This window comes from Amborella trichopoda, chromosome 12 (assembly GCF_054954075.1).
Source record: "Amborella trichopoda isolate Santa Cruz 75 chromosome 12, AtrichopodaSantaCruz75HAP2 v2.0, whole genome shotgun sequence".
Lineage (NCBI taxonomy): Eukaryota > Viridiplantae > Streptophyta > Magnoliopsida > Amborellales > Amborellaceae > Amborella > Amborella trichopoda.
In genome coordinates, this window is record NC_142347.1 from 42,246,149 (window position 1) to 42,265,303 (window position 19,155).

The window sequence follows — 19,155 nt, forward strand, 5'->3', positions numbered from 1 at the left end:
TGAACTATTTCCAAACTTAAAAATCCAATTTTTTTTTTCAGGTCCATGCATCTTGAAGTCGAGATTAACAATTTGAGAATATTTGGACATCAAAACAACCTTTTTTAGTAAAATCTTTGAGGTGGGCTCTAATTTGATCATAGAGCCTTAGCTCTAAATAAATTTTTTTCCAATTTTATTGGTGGAACAAACAATGTACCTAAGATGGATCTTTCTGATTATCCTTTAAAATCCTTAAGCACATATTTGTGATCTTGACCCAATCTATGTATCGTTTAATTTCTCATTTATTGCTTAATTTCTCACTTATGGCTCTTTGGTACGTTGGGGAATTCCATTTCCCCATCTTCGACAAACCGTTCTGCATGCCACTTCTTCCATAAGGCAAGAAGATACTAATATGCTGCCACTATTTTGACAAGAAATACAAAAATAAAATTTGTAAATGGCAGTACAATCCAACAGTTAGTGGTAAATGTAACCATAATTAACAAATTGGGGAATAACAATATATTGGCAAACCAAAACATTGGTAATAAACCGGTTTTGTTTCAAAAAGTTGGAGACAAAATTCGGGTAAAAAATATAGATCGTAAATGAGTGAAAAATCGGATATGTAAAGATAAGACAACATAAGATTATGAGTTGTAGTTATTATATAAATAAATTAGAACCATTAGACAATAATCTTATCTCCTTAGCTAGTATCATTAGAGTCATACTCAGACTATTTTTTTGTCTAAGATTTCAATAAATACAACAATGTTTACTATGTTGTCACAACACAAAACTTACATTTGTTGGAAGTATACAATAATAACAATACTAAATACAAGAACTACATTAACAATAACAAGAACGGTAACCCAAGGTATGGGATTATTCTTTGAAGAGAAAAAATAAAAAAGACCCTCAGTATAAGATTGCAGCTAACTAAAACACAAAAACTCAATAAATTGAAATTGTGGTCGATCTGTAATGCTATATTGTATGCACCAATGAAATAACAAACAAAGATGAAATCAACTAAACTACTGTGTGCATAAAGAAAACCATAAATGCTTAAGCAAATCCCAAATAAGTTTATTCTTAACTCCTAGCTACCAAAATCCTTAGTTATCACAGACTCTCTTTGTTGCGTTTTATAATGAAGCTATGCGTTTAGAGAAAAAAGATTTTTTTGTTGAGTTACTCCTCCTCTAACTCTAACTATTATTTTCGGATATATGGTTGACTTGATAGATTATTTTTTACGGCATTTATCGTACTTTTTTTTAGGGAACATATTGGCAAATTTTTTTTGTTAAATCGAGATTCGTATTTACTCCAACTTTTAATGTCCTTATCTCTTAACCAACTTTACATATATTAAATAAATGAAGAGATACCGTTATTTGGAATTGGGAAGAAGTTTTTTTGAAAAGTTATGTTAGAAATAACATTCAGATTTATATCGATTCTACGAAAAGACAATTTTTTGAAAATCTTTTAAAAAATTCAGAGTTCTTAATAGATTTCAAAAAATAAGAGATGTTTCGTGTGTTTTATCTGGAGACTTGCTGAAGTACTGGAGACTTGCTAAAGTATGATTGTAATTTCTCTACACCAAAAACAAATGGCATTATGTTATGCTTTAATCACAAGTGTCTCTTTGTTATGCTTTAGTAAGAACTTTTTTTATATTTTAGGTAATTCAATAGTAGTAATCGAACTTAAAATGTAGCATACACTTCAGTAAGAATTTTGTATGACAAAGTTCAATATGCATTTGACATGAGCCACTAAAAAAATGAACACCATAAATAAACTTGCAAGAGAAAAGACCTTGTGTACAAGGAGGTCATAAATATTTTTGTTCCTTAAATTTAAAAATGGGTGGTTTGTAAGAGTATCATTGAATAGACATCAAGTTCCAAATTTTTTTTTCAGATTTTTTGCTTCATTCCAAGCCATCCAATTTAACATTTAATAAGTGAAAATGGTTGTGACGTCCTTGTAATAAAGATAAATTGTCTATTTGTAGACAATCCCCAAAAAAATTCACATACCAAGTTCCATACCTTATAAGATCAATTGCTCATGTAACTAGTTTTTGATGTATTGGATATAGGGCTGCTAACAAATCGGGCTGGGCCTGGGGCTTCCAGGCCGGGCTTCTAACGGGCAGGACATTGTGGACAGTGCTTCTTATCAAGCTGGTATGGGCCTTTAACAGGCCGGACCGAAAATTTTGCACAGCAGGCATAATTGGCCCAACAGCCCGAAAATGCCTCGGGCTTGGCCAATAAGGCTTGACCAGGCCCAATAAGACCCAGACAGGCTCATTTAGCATTTTTTTTTTTTTTTTTAAGTCTTCACTCTACAAACTTTTCTCAATACATACTAAAATATGTTTTAGAAAACTTAAAACCCTCTCTCTCTCTAGAAATTCAATCTCTCTTTCTAAAATTCACTATCTCTCTCTAATAACCCAATATCTTTTTCTCTCTCAAAAAACCCAATCTCTCTCTTTTTAGAAACCAATATCTCTTTCTCTTTCTGAAAACCCTATCATCTTTTTATCTCTAAAAACATGTTCTCTCTTTAGAAACCCAATCTTTCTCTCTCTAAAACCTATTCTGTTTCTCTATCTAAAAACCCATTCTCTCTTTTTGTCTCTGAAAATCTATTCTCTCTCTCTAAAAAACTGGTTTTAAAAAATGGAAGTCTTCATAAGACCCCCAACATTAATCACGTAACTGAATCAAGAGAGAGAGGATAATGGGGTTAGAGAGAGAAAGGAAAGGATAATGGGGTTGTGCAACCGTTTTTTCCCAAAATGGGAGCCTTCATAAACCCCTAACATTAATGGTCTAACTGAAACAAATTTCTTTTATTCTGAAAGTCAAATACTCCTGATTTGGCGACATTGCTCTTATCCCTTTTTTTATTGACTTCTATTATCTCTTTCTAAATAAAGAAAAACGTCAATGCACTTATTTCTTTCTTTATCGACTCCTATTATCTCTCTCTTAATAAGAAAAGGCGGCAGTGCACTTATTGTTGAGACAATTGAAGATCTTTATTTTGTTATATATAAGAAGTGTATATTTCATAGGAATATTACCTATTGTAGTTTATCTTGTTGTGTAAGGTATCTCTCTGATTGTTTTATATATACGCGTTGATAATTATCAATACATACAAGTTTATCCTCTGCCTCTTTGTGTGTTTGATATGGTATAAGAGCGATCACAAATCGGTTCCGTCCATTGCTTGGGTTTGTTTTATCTAAGATTGATTATTTTTTTATTAGTTCCTCCATCACAGTTCTTGATCTTGTGGAGGATTGGAGTTCTTTCTTTTTATTATGTTCTTGCTCACTACTTTCTTCGGTAAATTAGATTTCATTCTTTGCTTAACGCAGCTTTTTTTTTTTTTTTAGTGTATTAGATGTTCCTCTAGCCAATCAGGTTCTTTTTCTCATAAATCAGTCTTTGTTTTTATTATAATAATCTCTCTCTACCATTGCTTCTCTCCCTTCTTTTGTTTTTTATCTCAATTGTCGTTTTATCTCTCCCCATTACTTTCACTTCTACTAATGTTCCAAAAACCACAGCCTTGAAATGAATTTCCAGAGCGCTTTTCATTGCTAAATTGATAATGACTCCCAATTAATATGAAGTTTATCTTTTTGTATGTTCACTGAATCCATTAACATGGATAGATCATACAATGATGAATATATACTAAGTTTGAGGAGTATAGAAAAACTCAGCAATCACAACAGCTGTGAAAGTTAAATTCACAGTAAGCCACCAGAGCCTAACTTTCCAAAACGGAAAGACAAAATTATATAAAAGGTCAATCATGAACACACTCTCCACTGTATTTGTATCTCAGGACACACGAACCGCAAACTTCCGTACCATTAGTTCCTTGATCACGTCCCTTTTGCAAATTCCGTCCCTTCGCAAATTTCGTCATTTTGGTTCTTTGATCACATCCCTTTGCAAATTTCGATTTCTTGGTTTATCACTCTTTCATTGAAGGATTTGGTATTATGTTGCCTTTCCTTTTTTGGTTCATTTGGTTCTTTGATTCAAATCCTATTTTTTTATTTGTTGCTTCCTTTTGTTAATTAATTCTCTCTCTAACTTCATTTGCTCCTTGATTTTGTCTTGACTTCCAAAAAAACAATTTGCATCTGAATTGTGATCTCAGATCCAAGTTCTTGATCACGTTTGAGAGTGCTCATACAATTTGAACATGGCTTCTGAAAAATGAGATGTCTTGGCCATAAAACTTGATAAGAAAAACTATCTTGATTGGTGGTTTCATTTTCGGTTTTCGTTGAAGGAAAAAGTTTGTGGGGGTTTATTGAGGGAACTGAACCCCAACTTGATCCATCCAATACTAAAGAAACCCGGCAATAGAAAATCCACAATACAAAAATTGTTTCATGGATCTTTGGCTACGTGGATATGGACATTGGAAGGCTAATAAAAGGCTTCCTCACTGCGAAAGAAATGTGGACATGTCTAGAAAAGGTTTATTAGTAATCAAATCTTACATGCTGATTCCGGTTTGAGTATGATATATTAAAGGGAGAAAAACATCCTATAATATTATGCTGGTTTTATGAACTTGTGGACAAAATATGAATCTATAAGTATGACGGCTATCACCTGTACTTGTGGCATTACAAGTTTAAAGGCGATAAATGATGACAGGAAGGTGATGCAGTTTCCACTGAAGTTGTGCTCAAAATATGTGATCATTCGAGCCAATCTTTTGAATCGCAAAACATTACCCAATATGGATGTCATTTTGAGTGAGTTACTTCATGAGGAGACCAGAATTGCAACATAGGCACCTTAAGGGAATATAAAAAAAATAAAGTCTATCTTTGTGACTCAACAAACCAGAAGAAAGCTACCACAAAAGAATCCATCTTTGCTGCAATGTTATAGCTATAAAGAATATGGTCATATAACTTCGCACTGTAAGAAGAAATTTTTTTGTAGTTATTGCAAACATCTTGGCCATATTATCGCATAGTGCCGAATCATCCTCATCGAGGTAACAGGGTATCAGATACAAGGAAACCACTTTACAGGGCATACCAACCTGCTAATGATGCATTAGAAGAACTAATGATATATATGAAGTCCGAGGCCACTCCAACAAATACTATTCATGCTCCAAATATGGCAGGTCCCAAACAGCTACTATGTCAGATGAAATTCGACAATTAGTACAAAACACTGCGTCTACGGCTATCTCTTCAGCTTTTTCTGCTATAGGTTTATTTGGTATGAACTCTCACTTATCCTCTAGTGTGAACCCATTTTGGTTTATTGACTCAGGTGCCTCTAATTATATGAATGTGGTGCATGCATGCCCATCATCCACTAAACCATAGCAAAGCAATAGTCAAATTCTCACAACTAATTAGGAGAAACTGAATATTACTAGTACCGATAATCTCTCACTCTGTGTCTCCCCTTATGCATCTTTAGGTTTACCTAATGTTCTCTTGGTTATTAAATTAACTATAAATTTAATATCTGTGGGCCAACTTGTTGATGGTTACAATGTCCATTTTTCTCATAATAGTTGTGTAATACAAGACCTATGCATTGGGACAGTGAAAGGGAAGAGGCGTAGAATTGGTCGTCTGTTTGTCTTGGAATTTGAGAAACCAAATCATGACACTTCTTTATTTTCTCCATCGGATTCTGATTTTTCTATTCTAATAAACAATGGCATGTGTAGCATCAAAGACTTGGTCATCCAAATACAAATAAATTAGATAATTTATTCCATTGTAGTTCATTGACTAATAAAGCACTTGCTTTAAATTCTGTCAATAAATATTGCATTAGTTGTTCCTTAAATAAAATCACAAGTTTGTCTTTTCCTACTCAAGTAGATAAAGCAACTATACATTTTCATCCTATTCATAGTGATGCATGGGGTCTTGCTCCAATTTTATCAAGAATGGGATAGAAGTATTTTGTTTTGTTCAATGATGATTATACATGTTATACTTGGATATATTTTATGCGTCATAAATCTGAAGTGTTCTCCCATTTTAAAACCTTCTTATCCATGGTTGCCACCTAGTTTGGTACAAAAGTAAAATCTTACGGTCAAACTCTGGAGGGGAATATTTATCACATGATTTTCATTTGAAAACTGAATATATTCAATCACAAAAAGCATGTCCCTATACTCTACAACAGAATGACATAGCTAAAAGGAAAAACCGCCACATCCTGAAAGTTGTTAAGACCTTTATGCATGACTCTCGTATTCCTCATAGTATTTGGATTGAAGATGCATCAATAGTTGTTTATCTCGTAAATCGACTCATCTCCTCAGTTTTGCATAAAGAATCTACATGTTATTCATTATTTCATGTTCACCCTGATTATTCTTTCTTGCATGTTTTTTGATGTGTCTATTTGGTTCATCTTTCTGCACATGAAAGAACAAAATTTTCTATTCAAGCAACCATGTGTTTTTTTGGGGTTACTGTCCCGACCAGAAAGGATTTCTATGTTATGATCCAACTTCTCGTCGTATACGTGTTTCTCACAATGTCGTCTTTTTGGAAAGCCTATTTTATTACTCTTCCATTGCTCTGCTCCTTTCTTACCAAATTTCTCATATGCCAACACTACTAATAAATCACTATAGCTTTTGGTGTATGAACAACTAAGCAAACAACACCAATCCATGCCTACTCCATCTCACCAATCAGAGCAAGGTTAGACCTCCACCCCACCTATGAGTGATTCTCTTCCCTTGTCCTTTTCTCTTAATCTTATTTCTTTTGATAATTATATCTAGTTACGGCGTTCTTCTCATATAACTCACCCACCTAACCGATATGGCTTTTCTCTTAATGCTTTTGACTTTTCATTACAACCCAGAGTTTTGTTTACTTCTCTTGATACTGTTGAGATTCCTTCCAAACACTTGGATCTTTGTGTACTTCTTAAATCAATGTTTGGCCCCTTAGATTTAGTTGATATGTCATCTACTTACCAGCAAGCCTTAACAACATCATGTTGGAAATAGGTCATGGATGCAGAAATCAGTGGACACTTGGGATCTTGTACTATGCCCTCCTAACACCTCTATTATTGGAAGTAAATGAGTTTTTCCTATGAAGCTTAATCTGATGGAGAGATTGTACCATATAAAGCACAACTAGTTACTCAAAGTTACAAACAGGAGTATGGTATAGACTATGACGAAATATTTGCTCTAGTTGCTAAAATGACCACTGTACGTACAGTAATTGCCCTATCAGCTATTTGTCAGTGGACTATCTCTCAGATGGATGTGAAAAATGCAATTTTTCATGGACATTTGAAAGAGAAAGTATATATGAGACCTTCCTGAGTATTGCCATGACAAGTCTATGATTTGTCATTTAAAAAAGTCATTGTATGGTTTAAAACAAGCTCCAAGAGCTTGTTTTGAACGGTTTCAACAGGTCATTCTGAATGATGGGTTGAAACAAAGTGCTCATGATTATTCGTTATTTACCCACCCATTGTTCTTCAGGTATAATAATTCTTCTATTATATGTTAATGATATTCTCATCACATGAGACAACGTTGACAGTATTCAACACTTGAAAGAGCTTCTCAATTACTCATACAAAATGAAAGATTTGGGTCCGTTAACTTATTTTTTTGGCCTAGAGATTCATTATTTCCTTAATGGATATATAATTAACCGAAAGTATACTAAATATTTGATCAAACTTGTCAACTTATCTGATGATAAATGGGTGGATACACCAATGGAGGTGAACGTAAAATATAAAAAGGATGACGGGGATAGACTTCCAGATGCCAACTTTTATAGACAACTGGTTAGCATTCTCCTTTATCTTACTATGACTCGTCCTAATATATCATGCAGTACAAGTTGTCAGCCAATTTGTTGCAGATCCCCGTCGCATCCACCTCTCAACTATCCACCATATCATTCGTTATCTGTCAAGTACATGCCATAGAAGCATATTCTGCTCATCTAACTCTTCTCTCTAATTACAAGCCTATGTTGATGCGGATTGGGCAGATTGCTCAGATACTCGACATTCGACCACTAGATGGTATATATTTATTGGAGACTCTATCATATCATGGAAATGTAAGAAACAACAAACTGTGTCGAAATCTTCTGTAGAAGCCGAATACCGAGCAATGTCCTCAGCTTGCAATGAAATTACTTGGTTGAGAAGTCTTTTACATTACCTCAATATTCTTCGTTAACCTCCTAAGCCATTGCATACTGATAATATGAGCGTCGTGCGCATTGCTTCTAATCAAGTGTTACATAGCCACACAAAGCATTTAGAAATTGATTGTCATTTTATTCCAAAAAATTCATGGCCGGAGAAGTTACACTCCCACATATTGGCTCACAGCAACAACTTGCGGATATTTTTACCAAGACATTGACTCGTATTCGTCATGACTATCTCATTGACAAACTGATGTTGTTCAACCAACCTCAGTTTGAGAAGCAATGTGGAGACCATTGAAGAGATTTATTTCGTTATATATAAAAAGTGTATATTTCATAGGAATATTACCTATTGTAGTTTATCTTGTTGTACAAGTTGTCTCTATCTAGTTGTATTATATATACATGTTGATAATAGTTAATACATACAAGTTTTTCCTTTACCTCTTTATGTGTTTGACACTTTTTTCTTTCTATAACAACTTTTATTCTCTCTCGCTCTCTTAGTAAAGAAATGCATCAATGTATTTATCTCTTTATATATCAACTTCTATTATCTCTCTCTCAATAAAGAAAGGTGTCAATGCATTTATCCCTTTTTTTTATCGATTCCTATTATCTCTCTCTCAATAAAGAAAGGTGCGGACCATCTATTACAAGAGCCCATGGGAGAGTTGACACTAATGATTCCCAGTATTTGCTTAGTGATCATGCTGGACTGCTGCATTTGTTTGTTATCATACATTGAAAAAAAAAAAGGGGTATTGGGCTCAAATTAGAGCATTTGGGCGAGAAATTTGTTGCCTCCACAATATCATATCTTTACAATGCTTTTGTATATGTTGACTCCAGACATGGGGACTCTCTTTTTTTGAGAAAATGAGATTAAGATAATGAAAGGTTACACGGGGAACAAAAGCAAAAATAAAAAGAACCAAAAAAAGGGAAATAGGACAAGAGAGACAAAGGAGAGAATAAGAGAAGGAACAAAAAACCGCGATCAGTCAAGTGGTAGCCTCATTTGCCAAAAAATCTGCTGCTAAGTTAAATCCAAGAACAATGCGAGAGAAGGTGATCTCAAAAAATCTACACGAAAGAAGAATTTCATCTGTGAGACCACTCAGCCTCCAAGGGGTAGAGTCCGGGCGAGTACACTAGGAAATGACAATAGCCGAGTCTCCCTCGATGATCACCCTATGACTGTAGGGTATAAAAGAAAAATTCCTTGTCTCAAGGTCCAAAGTTTAGCTTCATTAGCCTCACACCAGTGTAGCGTCCTTGAGTACGTCCAGATAACTGAGCCCAAATGATCTCGAAGGAAGCCCCCATAACCAACAATATGACCCTTCACACTGCCATTGAAGATAAGTTTTACACATCCAACCAGAGGCACTTTCCAAACAAAACGCTTAGTAGGACGGTTAGGTTTGAATAGCAGCACCTGGAGGTAGGGAGTGAATAGTATGCCCCTGGGAACAGCTTTAAGGGGGGGAAAGGAATAGGTCAAGTAGCAATGAAACACTAAACAACTTCAAAGAAAGAAGGCAAGTCTTTGTTGCAGCCTTCAAATGTTCTCAAGTTTCGCTCCCTCCACAAGTTCCATAAGACTGCTACAGTAGAAATCCTCCAAAGCTTAACTCCCAGGATAAAGAAAGGAGGGGTCTACAATTGTTTCATCAAGGCATGTGTCTCGGTATATCTCGGGCCAATCCAATTGGCTGAGCCCAACAGCTAGTCCCACAAAGCTGAGACAAAAGTATAGTGGATGAAAAGATGGTCAATTGATTCTTCGTCACTTTTGCATCACAAACAAACATTGGTAATGATCAACCCCATTCTACTCAGATGATCAATGGTGAGGAGTCTCTTTAAGCCTAGCTGCCATAAGAAGGTTTTGACTCGGTGAGGAACTTTGCAACTCCAGAACTTAGCCACTGAAGGCCTATTCTCGATGTAGCGTCCCTATTAATCTCATGGTACAGAGAAGAGGCCGAGAACACACCACCCAGATCCAAGGACCAAATGATCCTATCTGTTTTCCCAGGAAATAAGCAGAAGGCGTACAATAACTCCAACAAGATCTGGATCTGTTCAGCAATAGAAGCATTAACCCTTTGAGTATTGATCCTAACATTCCAAATCGGTTGGTCCCCAGAGAGGGATATCATATTAGCAAGCATCGCCTGTTTTTGCATCAATCTATTGTAGAGATCAGGATAAAGGAGTTTAAATGGATCATCACCCATCCATTTAGTACATAGCAGAAGCGTGCTTGGGCTCCATCACCCACTAAAATTCTTGAATAGACCAGAAAGAGAAGTCTAACTCCTTGAATCCCCCTCCAAACTGGTGAGAGTTGAAACAGTTTTGGGTATCTCTTTGCAGTAAAGCCATCAGAATCCCTTCCGTACTTGCCAAGGATGTCAAAGTTAATCCCTATTATTGGCAAGCCTTCACCACCATTTGGTTATCATCGATTCATTGACTGCTTTTAATCTCCATATGCTTAGGCCCCTTTCCTTTTTAGGGAGAATGCCCAACTTACCAAATGAAATTTTTTGTTCGATTGGGAACAAGTCCGAAGAAAGTTTCTGATAAAAAACTCTACCTTGCGGATTATAGAAGTAGGAGCCTGGAATAGAGAAAGATAATAAATGGGTAGGTTAGGCAGAGTGGCTTTAATGAGGGCAGATCTACTCGCAAAGGACATGAATCTTACTTTCCACCCGTCTAACTTGAATAAAGCTCTTTGTATGAGATGATCCCACAGGGATCTAGGATATGATCCATTAAACAGCAACAGACATAGGTACTTACTGAAGAATGTTTCAATATCACATTCCAACCACGACGCCCATGCTGACTTTTCTGAAGAGAGAGTTGATTCCAATGATTTTTTACTTGTCCATGTTAATTCGAGGTCCTGAAATAAGCTCGTGGAGCTTTAAGAACAACCAAAGATTCTTAATATTATCATCATTGGCTTTCATCAAAATCAAGGTGTCTAGCCATGGGGATTCTCAACTGGTGAAGCTTAATATGCAGTCTGATGCAAAGGCTCGTTATGCGGAAGTTCTTGAACGGTATGCAAATTTGGGGCTTCATACTCTCTCTGATAGGAAGTCTCCAGGATCCTCTCTCAAATCAAAGCTACTTTGCAAATTAGTAAGATTCATTTAATAAATCAGAGGGGGATATTTGGAAACATTTTAGTTATCACTATGAAGAAATTTTCATTTTCTCTCTAAAAATTCGATCTCTTTCTAGAAACCCAATTTCTTTTTCTCTAAAACCCATTCTTCCTAAAAATTCAATCTCTTTCTAAAAACCCAATATCTCATTCTCTCAAAAAAAACCCAATATTCCATTCTCTAAAAAAAAACCAGCCTCTCTCTCTAAAGAGCCAATCTCTCTTTCTCTCTCTAAATACCGAATGTCTCTTTATAACCCAATCTCTCTCTATAACAAATATTTTAGCATTATTTTGGCTTACTACTAAGAAAAGTTTGAATAGTGGGATAAAATAAAAAATAAAAACCAATAATATTTCTTTTTTAGAAAAAAAGAGGTTTCTCAATGGGCTGGCCGGGACCAGACCAATAAAGTCTTTTAACATACCATTAACGGTCTTCAGTCCGGGCCGGGCCTCACTTGGAATTTTGGGCCGGTCCAGCCCGCTGGTAGCCCTAACTGGATCCAAGATTGGCGTGCACAATAATACAAAATTGTCATATAAGTTCAAGTTACATATCAAGATTAGTCAATTTGATAAAAGATGGCCATTCCCATAGTAACACCTCAAATTTTCTTTTGGGTTAAAAAGGAATTAGGAAACAGGTCTTTGCATTTTGAACTGTGATAATGAGATCAAGCCCCACCTTACCAAACCAGAGAGAGAGAGAGAGAAAGAGAGAGAGAGAGAGAGAGATCCACACACAAAATCTTACACTTAGGATTTAGACGTGGTTAGAAAGATAATGATACATCAGCAGAGCCAGAGCATAATAGAGACCCCAAAACCAGTTAGTCCACCTTACCCACCATTCCATTCCCCTTGGCCTGCTGAAAAAAAAAAGAAGGGAAAAGAAGCCTAACAAACACTAGAATCATTTCAAAACCATAACAAAAAGCCCTTTGTGCCCTTTACAGCAAAACGCCAACCCTCCACCTAAACCAAATACCAACTATGAAACAGAATGTCTCCTATTCCTTGAACCAGTGGTGGATTTCACCTCAATTGGGTTCACTGAAGTTGGGCTTTGTGAGCTCCCTGAGGTCTCTGAACTCCTGGTCTCCCCTTTGCTCGGCCAAATCCTATCAAAAATCCTTCTCGATCTAGAAGGCAATAATGCGCCAACTTTAACCTTACTTTTCTTCTTTCCTGACCCAATTTTAGCTGCAAAACCTAAGTCTTGCTTTGGCGGTTTGAGCTCATTTATAGTGTGATCCCACTCTTCGTCTGTGTTTGTAGCTGACTGGGAGCTCTCATGTGAGCCACACTCATTTGGGTTCTCCACTAATGTGGTTAGGCCTGCGTTGGAGACCCTGACTTGCTCAAAGAAGAGGACCTGAACTACCACGCGAAGAGGGAGACGCTCGTTTTGTGCAGCATGGACACACGCCTCCATGGATAGCTTTTTGACGTCCATTAGACTGCAAATCTTCTTCTTCTCTCCCTTGGTCAGCCCAGGATGCTCCTGAATTCTCACAAGAGAATCATCACTCAGAGGTGTTTTCAACAAGATAGGGAGAGACTCATTTAGGTGATAAACAGATGGCCTAGAGTAACTGAGAAGAGACGGTGCCAACGTCAGGAGCATCAGATGCTGGTGATTGTGTGCGTGTTAGAGAGAGAGAGAGAGAGAGAGAGAGAGAGAGGCGATCAAGTTGACAACTCTGAGTTACAAATGTCATAATATGCTGATTACAAATCCAACAGCATAATTAGTTATAAATAAAATATAAAGAAACTGGGTGTGGCATAACAGGGCAGAAACATCCTTTTCTAGCTTAATCATAATCCATAAACCTAAAATTGTTTGAGTGCCCACCAAGATGATGATTGATGACTACCCACAAATTGCAGTAAGTTACCACTACTCCACTAAAAACATTCCTTATCATATTGTTTACTCCACTAATAGTAAATAACCTCAGAACGTTTTTTGAAGACAGAAAACACATTGCTCCTAGCTCTAACCACTACCTCATTGGACCATGTGAATACCAAGTGCCACCATTAAGTAATGGTGAGGAGTGGGAATTAACATCGAGGTCATCCCTCTTTTTGAAAGGTTCCATTCTCTCTCCATCACCAACCTTAATTTAAGGTATGACTCCAATGAACCATGGTTTTCCATAACCCATATATTACGGGCCTGTTTGAAAGACAATTAATTTTATCTGAAATACACTAACTTATCTAAAACTAAAATACTCAGGACAATATTATCTTGTTAATTATTTAGTACATATTTTGTTTACTGTATAACATGATTTAATTGTTTAACATTTTAAGTGATTACCAGCTGCTCTGGCCAAAAAATTGGATTTCCAAGAATCACAATGAATTAAAGTAAAAACTACTTTTCAAAAAGATAAACTTTCTATATAAAACTGCCTCTGAGTTTATCTCATATGACTTTATGATGGATATTGTCAAACAACAGATAATTCATTATCAAGATTAACTCCATTGAAATAGTGAATTATCAGTGACAACAAGTACATCAAACAAGCCCTAGTAGTATACTCTCCCAATATATAAGGCTTCAGTAAACAAATGGAGAACAAAAATTCAAAAAAGCCCTAGTAGTATACTCTCCCAATATATAAGGCTTCAGTTCAAACAAATGGAGAACAAAAATTGAGTAAAGCGCTAAAGAGCTTACCTTCAGATAAATGTCAATAGCCCTGTATAACCCATCATGAACTGGCCTTGCATCAGCTGGTACAGCCGTTGAGAGATTGACAAACTTAAAAAGAGGAAGATTAGGGTCCCGAGCTATTTCTGCCAGATACCCATCAATCACCTTTCCCACTTCTATCCATGACCCATGGCCTCGATCCACAATCAGCCCACTCTTCTTTGTCTCACTAGAGTCACTACCCTGTGAACCCTGTTCTCTCACACTAAACCGATCCACAAGGCTCTGCACAAGATCTACATCATACACGATCTTGCCTTCTGACCCAACCCAGGGGATGAGCAAGTCATTCACTGATGCCTCATTCAATCTCAGACCAATCCTCTTCACGAGCTCCTGCCTCGAGTCCTCACTGGTTTCAACCATGATTGCAACTTTCAATAACTTGAGCAAGAAACTACAAGAACAACCCTTCATCTTATCAGTGGGTAATAACCAAACAATGGTCTCTATCAAAGCCCTATTTTTGCTTGAAAATCCTTCAAAATCATTAGAATTCGGGGGGGCGAGCTTTACAGCATCAGGCATCCATCTAAGAACATAAGCCCTCAATGCTTCTCCAATAAGGTCACCTGACATTCTCCCCTTTGATTTCACAGCCACCATTACTCTCTTATATAGCTCAACATCCAATTCACATATGTCCTCGACCCACCAATCTTTAGGAGCAGATTTGACACCTTGCCGAAAACCAGCAACATTTTCAACCGGATTTTCTGAATTCCTCCATTTACAGGTGTATGACCAATCAACCTTTGATGGGTCAACTGAGGTTTTCGATGCAATTGAGTCTATACACCTTCCAATTATTTTCAAATCCTCAGACCAAGGCAGGAGAGACTTCGTTGTTTGCAAGACTAGTATGGAGTCTTTCCAGCTTCGAAAAATGCTCGAGCTTAAGAAGACTTCGATCTTATAATTTAGGTTTCCTCGCTCGATGGTTTCAGTCATTTCAAGGTGATCAGCAGCACATCTAGCAGCCACAACATTGTAGGCATTTAGGGTTACTATCATGCCATAACAGAATTTGGCACATATTTCAAAGGCTTTTGGGCCACCAGGGAAATCGAATAGGCGAACTTCATCAATGTTTTCTTTGTTGGCTTTTGAGACCAGCTTTTGCAGGAGCCCACTCTTGGATAGAAGGGGGAACTGCATGGATGACAGAAAGGGCTAAGGGTTTTAAGAGAGGAAAAGTTTCATCACATGTCAATATGGTAAATCGAGGGAGGATTGGAAAGCTTTCTGTAGTTCATATTCCACTATGGGAAGTATCAATTGGTAGAGAAATTTCTTTTCTTCTTTTTTGATAACTCGAATTGATGGATAACTTACCTTATGCAGATAGAACTTGACTTCCTCAACGAATATGGTAATGTCTGTTGCCAATTCTGACGCCACATACCTGCATAAAAAAATAACAATTTTCTTAGCACAAAAGCATCACACTAGAAGATCACAAATTATCACTAGAAAATCTAAAAGAGCTATTTGACATTATATGAAAAGTCCCTTGACTGGAGACGAAATCTCTTTCCAAGCCTCAAAAAAGAAGACAAGAAGACCATTTTTTGTAGATGACTATTGAAGCAGCAAGTTGACAAAACACTTCCTCGTATACGTTTACTCGCAAAACTAGAGTTGTGATGAATTGTTCGTCATTGAAGCCCTTTAAAGCAGTTACAACCCTCAATATGGAATTATACATTCAAGTTCGCATGTATCACATTCTCATTTCTGGTTTCCCAAGTTAATAATGTTTTTCTCTTTTCACAACTACACAACAGTCGAACATAGACAAACCTTGCCTCCATTAGCGAACCCACGTCCTACAATCAAGATACTTTAGGAACAATACAATGAACAAAGAGTTTGATGCATTAGAACAAAATAGAAAATTTGAATCAACAAGGTCACATTGACTCCCAGTTGGTAGCATAATGCGGCAGGTTAATGACTTGGATTACCATGACACAGCAAGAGTTTTGTCAAAAAACACACCTTTGTCAAAAGAAAAAAAAAACAACGAACCGAACGAAGAAAAATTTACAAAAATAAAGCATACTTGGAAGAAACAGGAAAGGGCAATGAGAAACTATAAACCAGGGGGATAAAGAGAATGTAAAAAACAAAACAAACCAACAAATGTACAAGAATGTTAACAGAAAGGAAAACAGCAACAAAAAGAAGCAAATGTGCAAGAAATAGAAGAATGCGAGAAATGAGCAAACAATTTCAGATGAATAATTTTTTTTATTTTTTTCCGTAATTTTTTATCGACATTATTTTTCTCTCTGACAACCAAAAAAGAAAAAGTAAAAGACACATTTCTTTTCCTTGCTTTTCTTGGTCTCTCTTTTGTTTTTAAGGAAAATGATAGATGTTAAGGCTAAGCTCGGTCTACTTTTTTCCATCTCTTTCTTTCATTTTTACTTCCTTTATTGCTGCTCCTAAAATCACCCAATTTTCCTACTACTAAAAACTCTCTTTATCACATAAAATCATTTCTATTTTCTTAATAGACTGGTTCCTTTATCTTTCTGCCTATTCCATTAACAGTAAAGTTTATATAGAGCCTAGGCTCTAAACAATCAAATTAGAGGCTACCTCAAAACTTTCACAAGAAGAGGTTGTTTTCATGCCCAAATATCATCAAATTGATCATCTTGACACCAAGATCTTTGGAGATGAGAAAAAAATGGATTTCAAGTTGTAGAAATAGTGCATCTTGTACCGCATTTTTAGACGGTCAATTTTCAAAATTTTCACGTTTTCATAAACTATAATTTAAGGCTATCACAAAACATTCCATTATTGAAATTACATTTCTCTACACTATTTGAAGGTGGGCTCTAATTTGATTGTTTAGAGCCTCAGCTCTATACAAACTGCACCCTTCTATTAAAGGCCACTTTATCACTTTTCCTTTTTTTTTTTTTTTTTTGTTTTTTTTTCGCTTTCTTCCATTTGTGTATGATTTTCCTTATCAAATGTCTCTTTATTAGTTTCCTACATTAACAGAAGAACAAGCATGTACACCCCCACAAACAAATGCAGCTTTTTAGTGAATGTTTTCTCTTTTCATTGCTTCCAGATTCCTCTTACCTGTCTGCTTCTTGTTTTTTTGCATGCTTTTGCCATCTTTTAGCTGCTTCTGTTGTTTACAGCAATTTAAAATGTCTCCATTATTTCTTTAATTTTTTTCTTATAATGGGCCGTGCACAAAATCTCTCTCTCTCTCTCTCTCTCTCTCTCTCTCTCTCTCTCTCTCTCTCTCTCTCTCTCTCTCTCTCTCTCTCTCTCTCTCTCTCTCTCTCTCACACACACACACACACATTCCCAAACCAAATGCAGAGTGTGCAGTTCGTGAATGACAAGCACAACAAAAGATATATTATATTTTGAAAGTTAAGGAAAAAATTCAAAGAAATGGGGGCAACTGAAAGCACTCAAGTCATTAAATCAACACTTCGAGGGCAAATAGAAGGGTTTACAAAAACAAGTTTGAAACACAACCTTTCGAGACACAGGCAGTAAGCACAGGAACCATCCATCCCATTATATAAAATAAATATATATATAAAAAAAAAAAACTCCAACAATCATACAAAACCGTGCAATTTCAACATTCAAGACAATAAATAAGCATTCGAATAAGCTCAAAAACTACAAATCCCAGTATAAAATTAAGAAGAAAAAAAGTGAAGAATCTTAGAAAAAATCACAAAGCAGGTGAAAATTCATAGAACAAAGCTAAAAAAAAAAAAGCGTACCTTGTGTTATTGCCATCTCCCCGAAAACAATCAGGCTTTGAGCCCAGTTTCATGAACTTCATCTCCAAAACCTTGTCTTCACCCTCGTCAAAACCGCAGTTTCAGTCTTCAAAACCACCAAAAGCTACCAAATACCACTCTAAAACAAAAAAACACAACTCCCAAAAACAGCTTATCAAACCAAAAGCGGTTTTCAAGAACCAGCGCTCCTTCGAGAATCAAAAACTAGGTTCATAGAGCTCTGAACCTTCCCCTAAAACCCATGTCCGAAGCCTCCATTCCCGTCTATTTCTAGGGCATCGGGATCCATGACTAGTAAGGAAGAGGCGCCTTAAATTCCATCAGAGATTACTGCTCCCACAGTACTTACTCCCCTTCAACCGTTTAGAGAGAGAAAGAGAACCAAATGGAGAGAGAGACTGCACCTCAATTGTTTAGAACGAGTGGAGATAAGAGTGAGAGTGCAGCAAAATAAATGAATATTTATGGAGAAGAGCACCTGCAAATCTTCGTTTCCTTATGGGCTACTATTTTTAGAGAGAGAAATTGCAGAAAGCTATTAATGGATTCCAGTGAAATAATTCATGGGAGCAATTTCAAGAGAGAGAAACTGTGAAAGAGAAATAGAGATAGAGATAGAGAGAGAATTTATAGAGAGAGAGAGAGAGCAAATTTCTAGAGAGAGAATGTTTCTAGAGAGAGAGAGGCAAGATCCAGGGTTTGCAGAGGTGGTCTGAGGAGTGTGGGGTGGGGGACCCGACTGCGTAGGGCAGTCCTCTGTCTTTTCTTTTTATTCCGTTAGCCACGCCAGTCCTTCATGTGCCCATTTTGACCCTCGCACTAATCATTAATATCGAGAGTAACCTTACTTGCAAACGAGTTTATATTAAAGCGGTATTAAATGACCTTCTGACCGAGGGACCATGAATAAATGGCCTTGCGGCCTAAGTTATTATAGCCTATTTCGCACGAAATTTCGTCGATATTTCACAAATTGCGGATGTTTCAACTCTTTAACAGGAAAAGGGAATGAATATGCCATTTTCTTTTTCTTTTTTTTGGAAAAATATCATGAGAAAATATAAATTTTTATTAAGATATTTTTGTGAAAAACTTTGTCCTTGCTTTGCTTTGGTATTTTGAGTAAGTTCTTGAAAAAAAGCTTATTTAGTGCAGCTAAGTTGGCATCAATGTGAGTAATGTT

The 19,155-nt window shown here is 36.4% G+C and overlaps 1 protein-coding gene across 1 annotated transcript; it reads right to left on the reverse strand.

Annotated features, from left to right (window-relative positions):
• Positions 1-12,179: 12,179 nt before the first annotated feature.
• On the reverse strand, positions 12,180-18,709 carry LOC18447076 (phototropic-responsive NPH3 family protein NPY1). Its single transcript, XM_006857178.4, has 4 exons — positions 17,952-18,709; positions 15,514-15,583; positions 14,143-15,330; positions 12,180-12,948 (listed from the first exon to the last, which is right to left on the reverse strand). Exons 1-4 carry the CDS (start codon positions 18,011-18,013, stop codon positions 12,436-12,438), a joined length of 1,833 nt encoding a protein of 610 aa, XP_006857240.1. The 5' UTR covers positions 18,014-18,709; the 3' UTR covers positions 12,180-12,435.
• Positions 18,710-19,155: the final 446 nt, after the last annotated feature.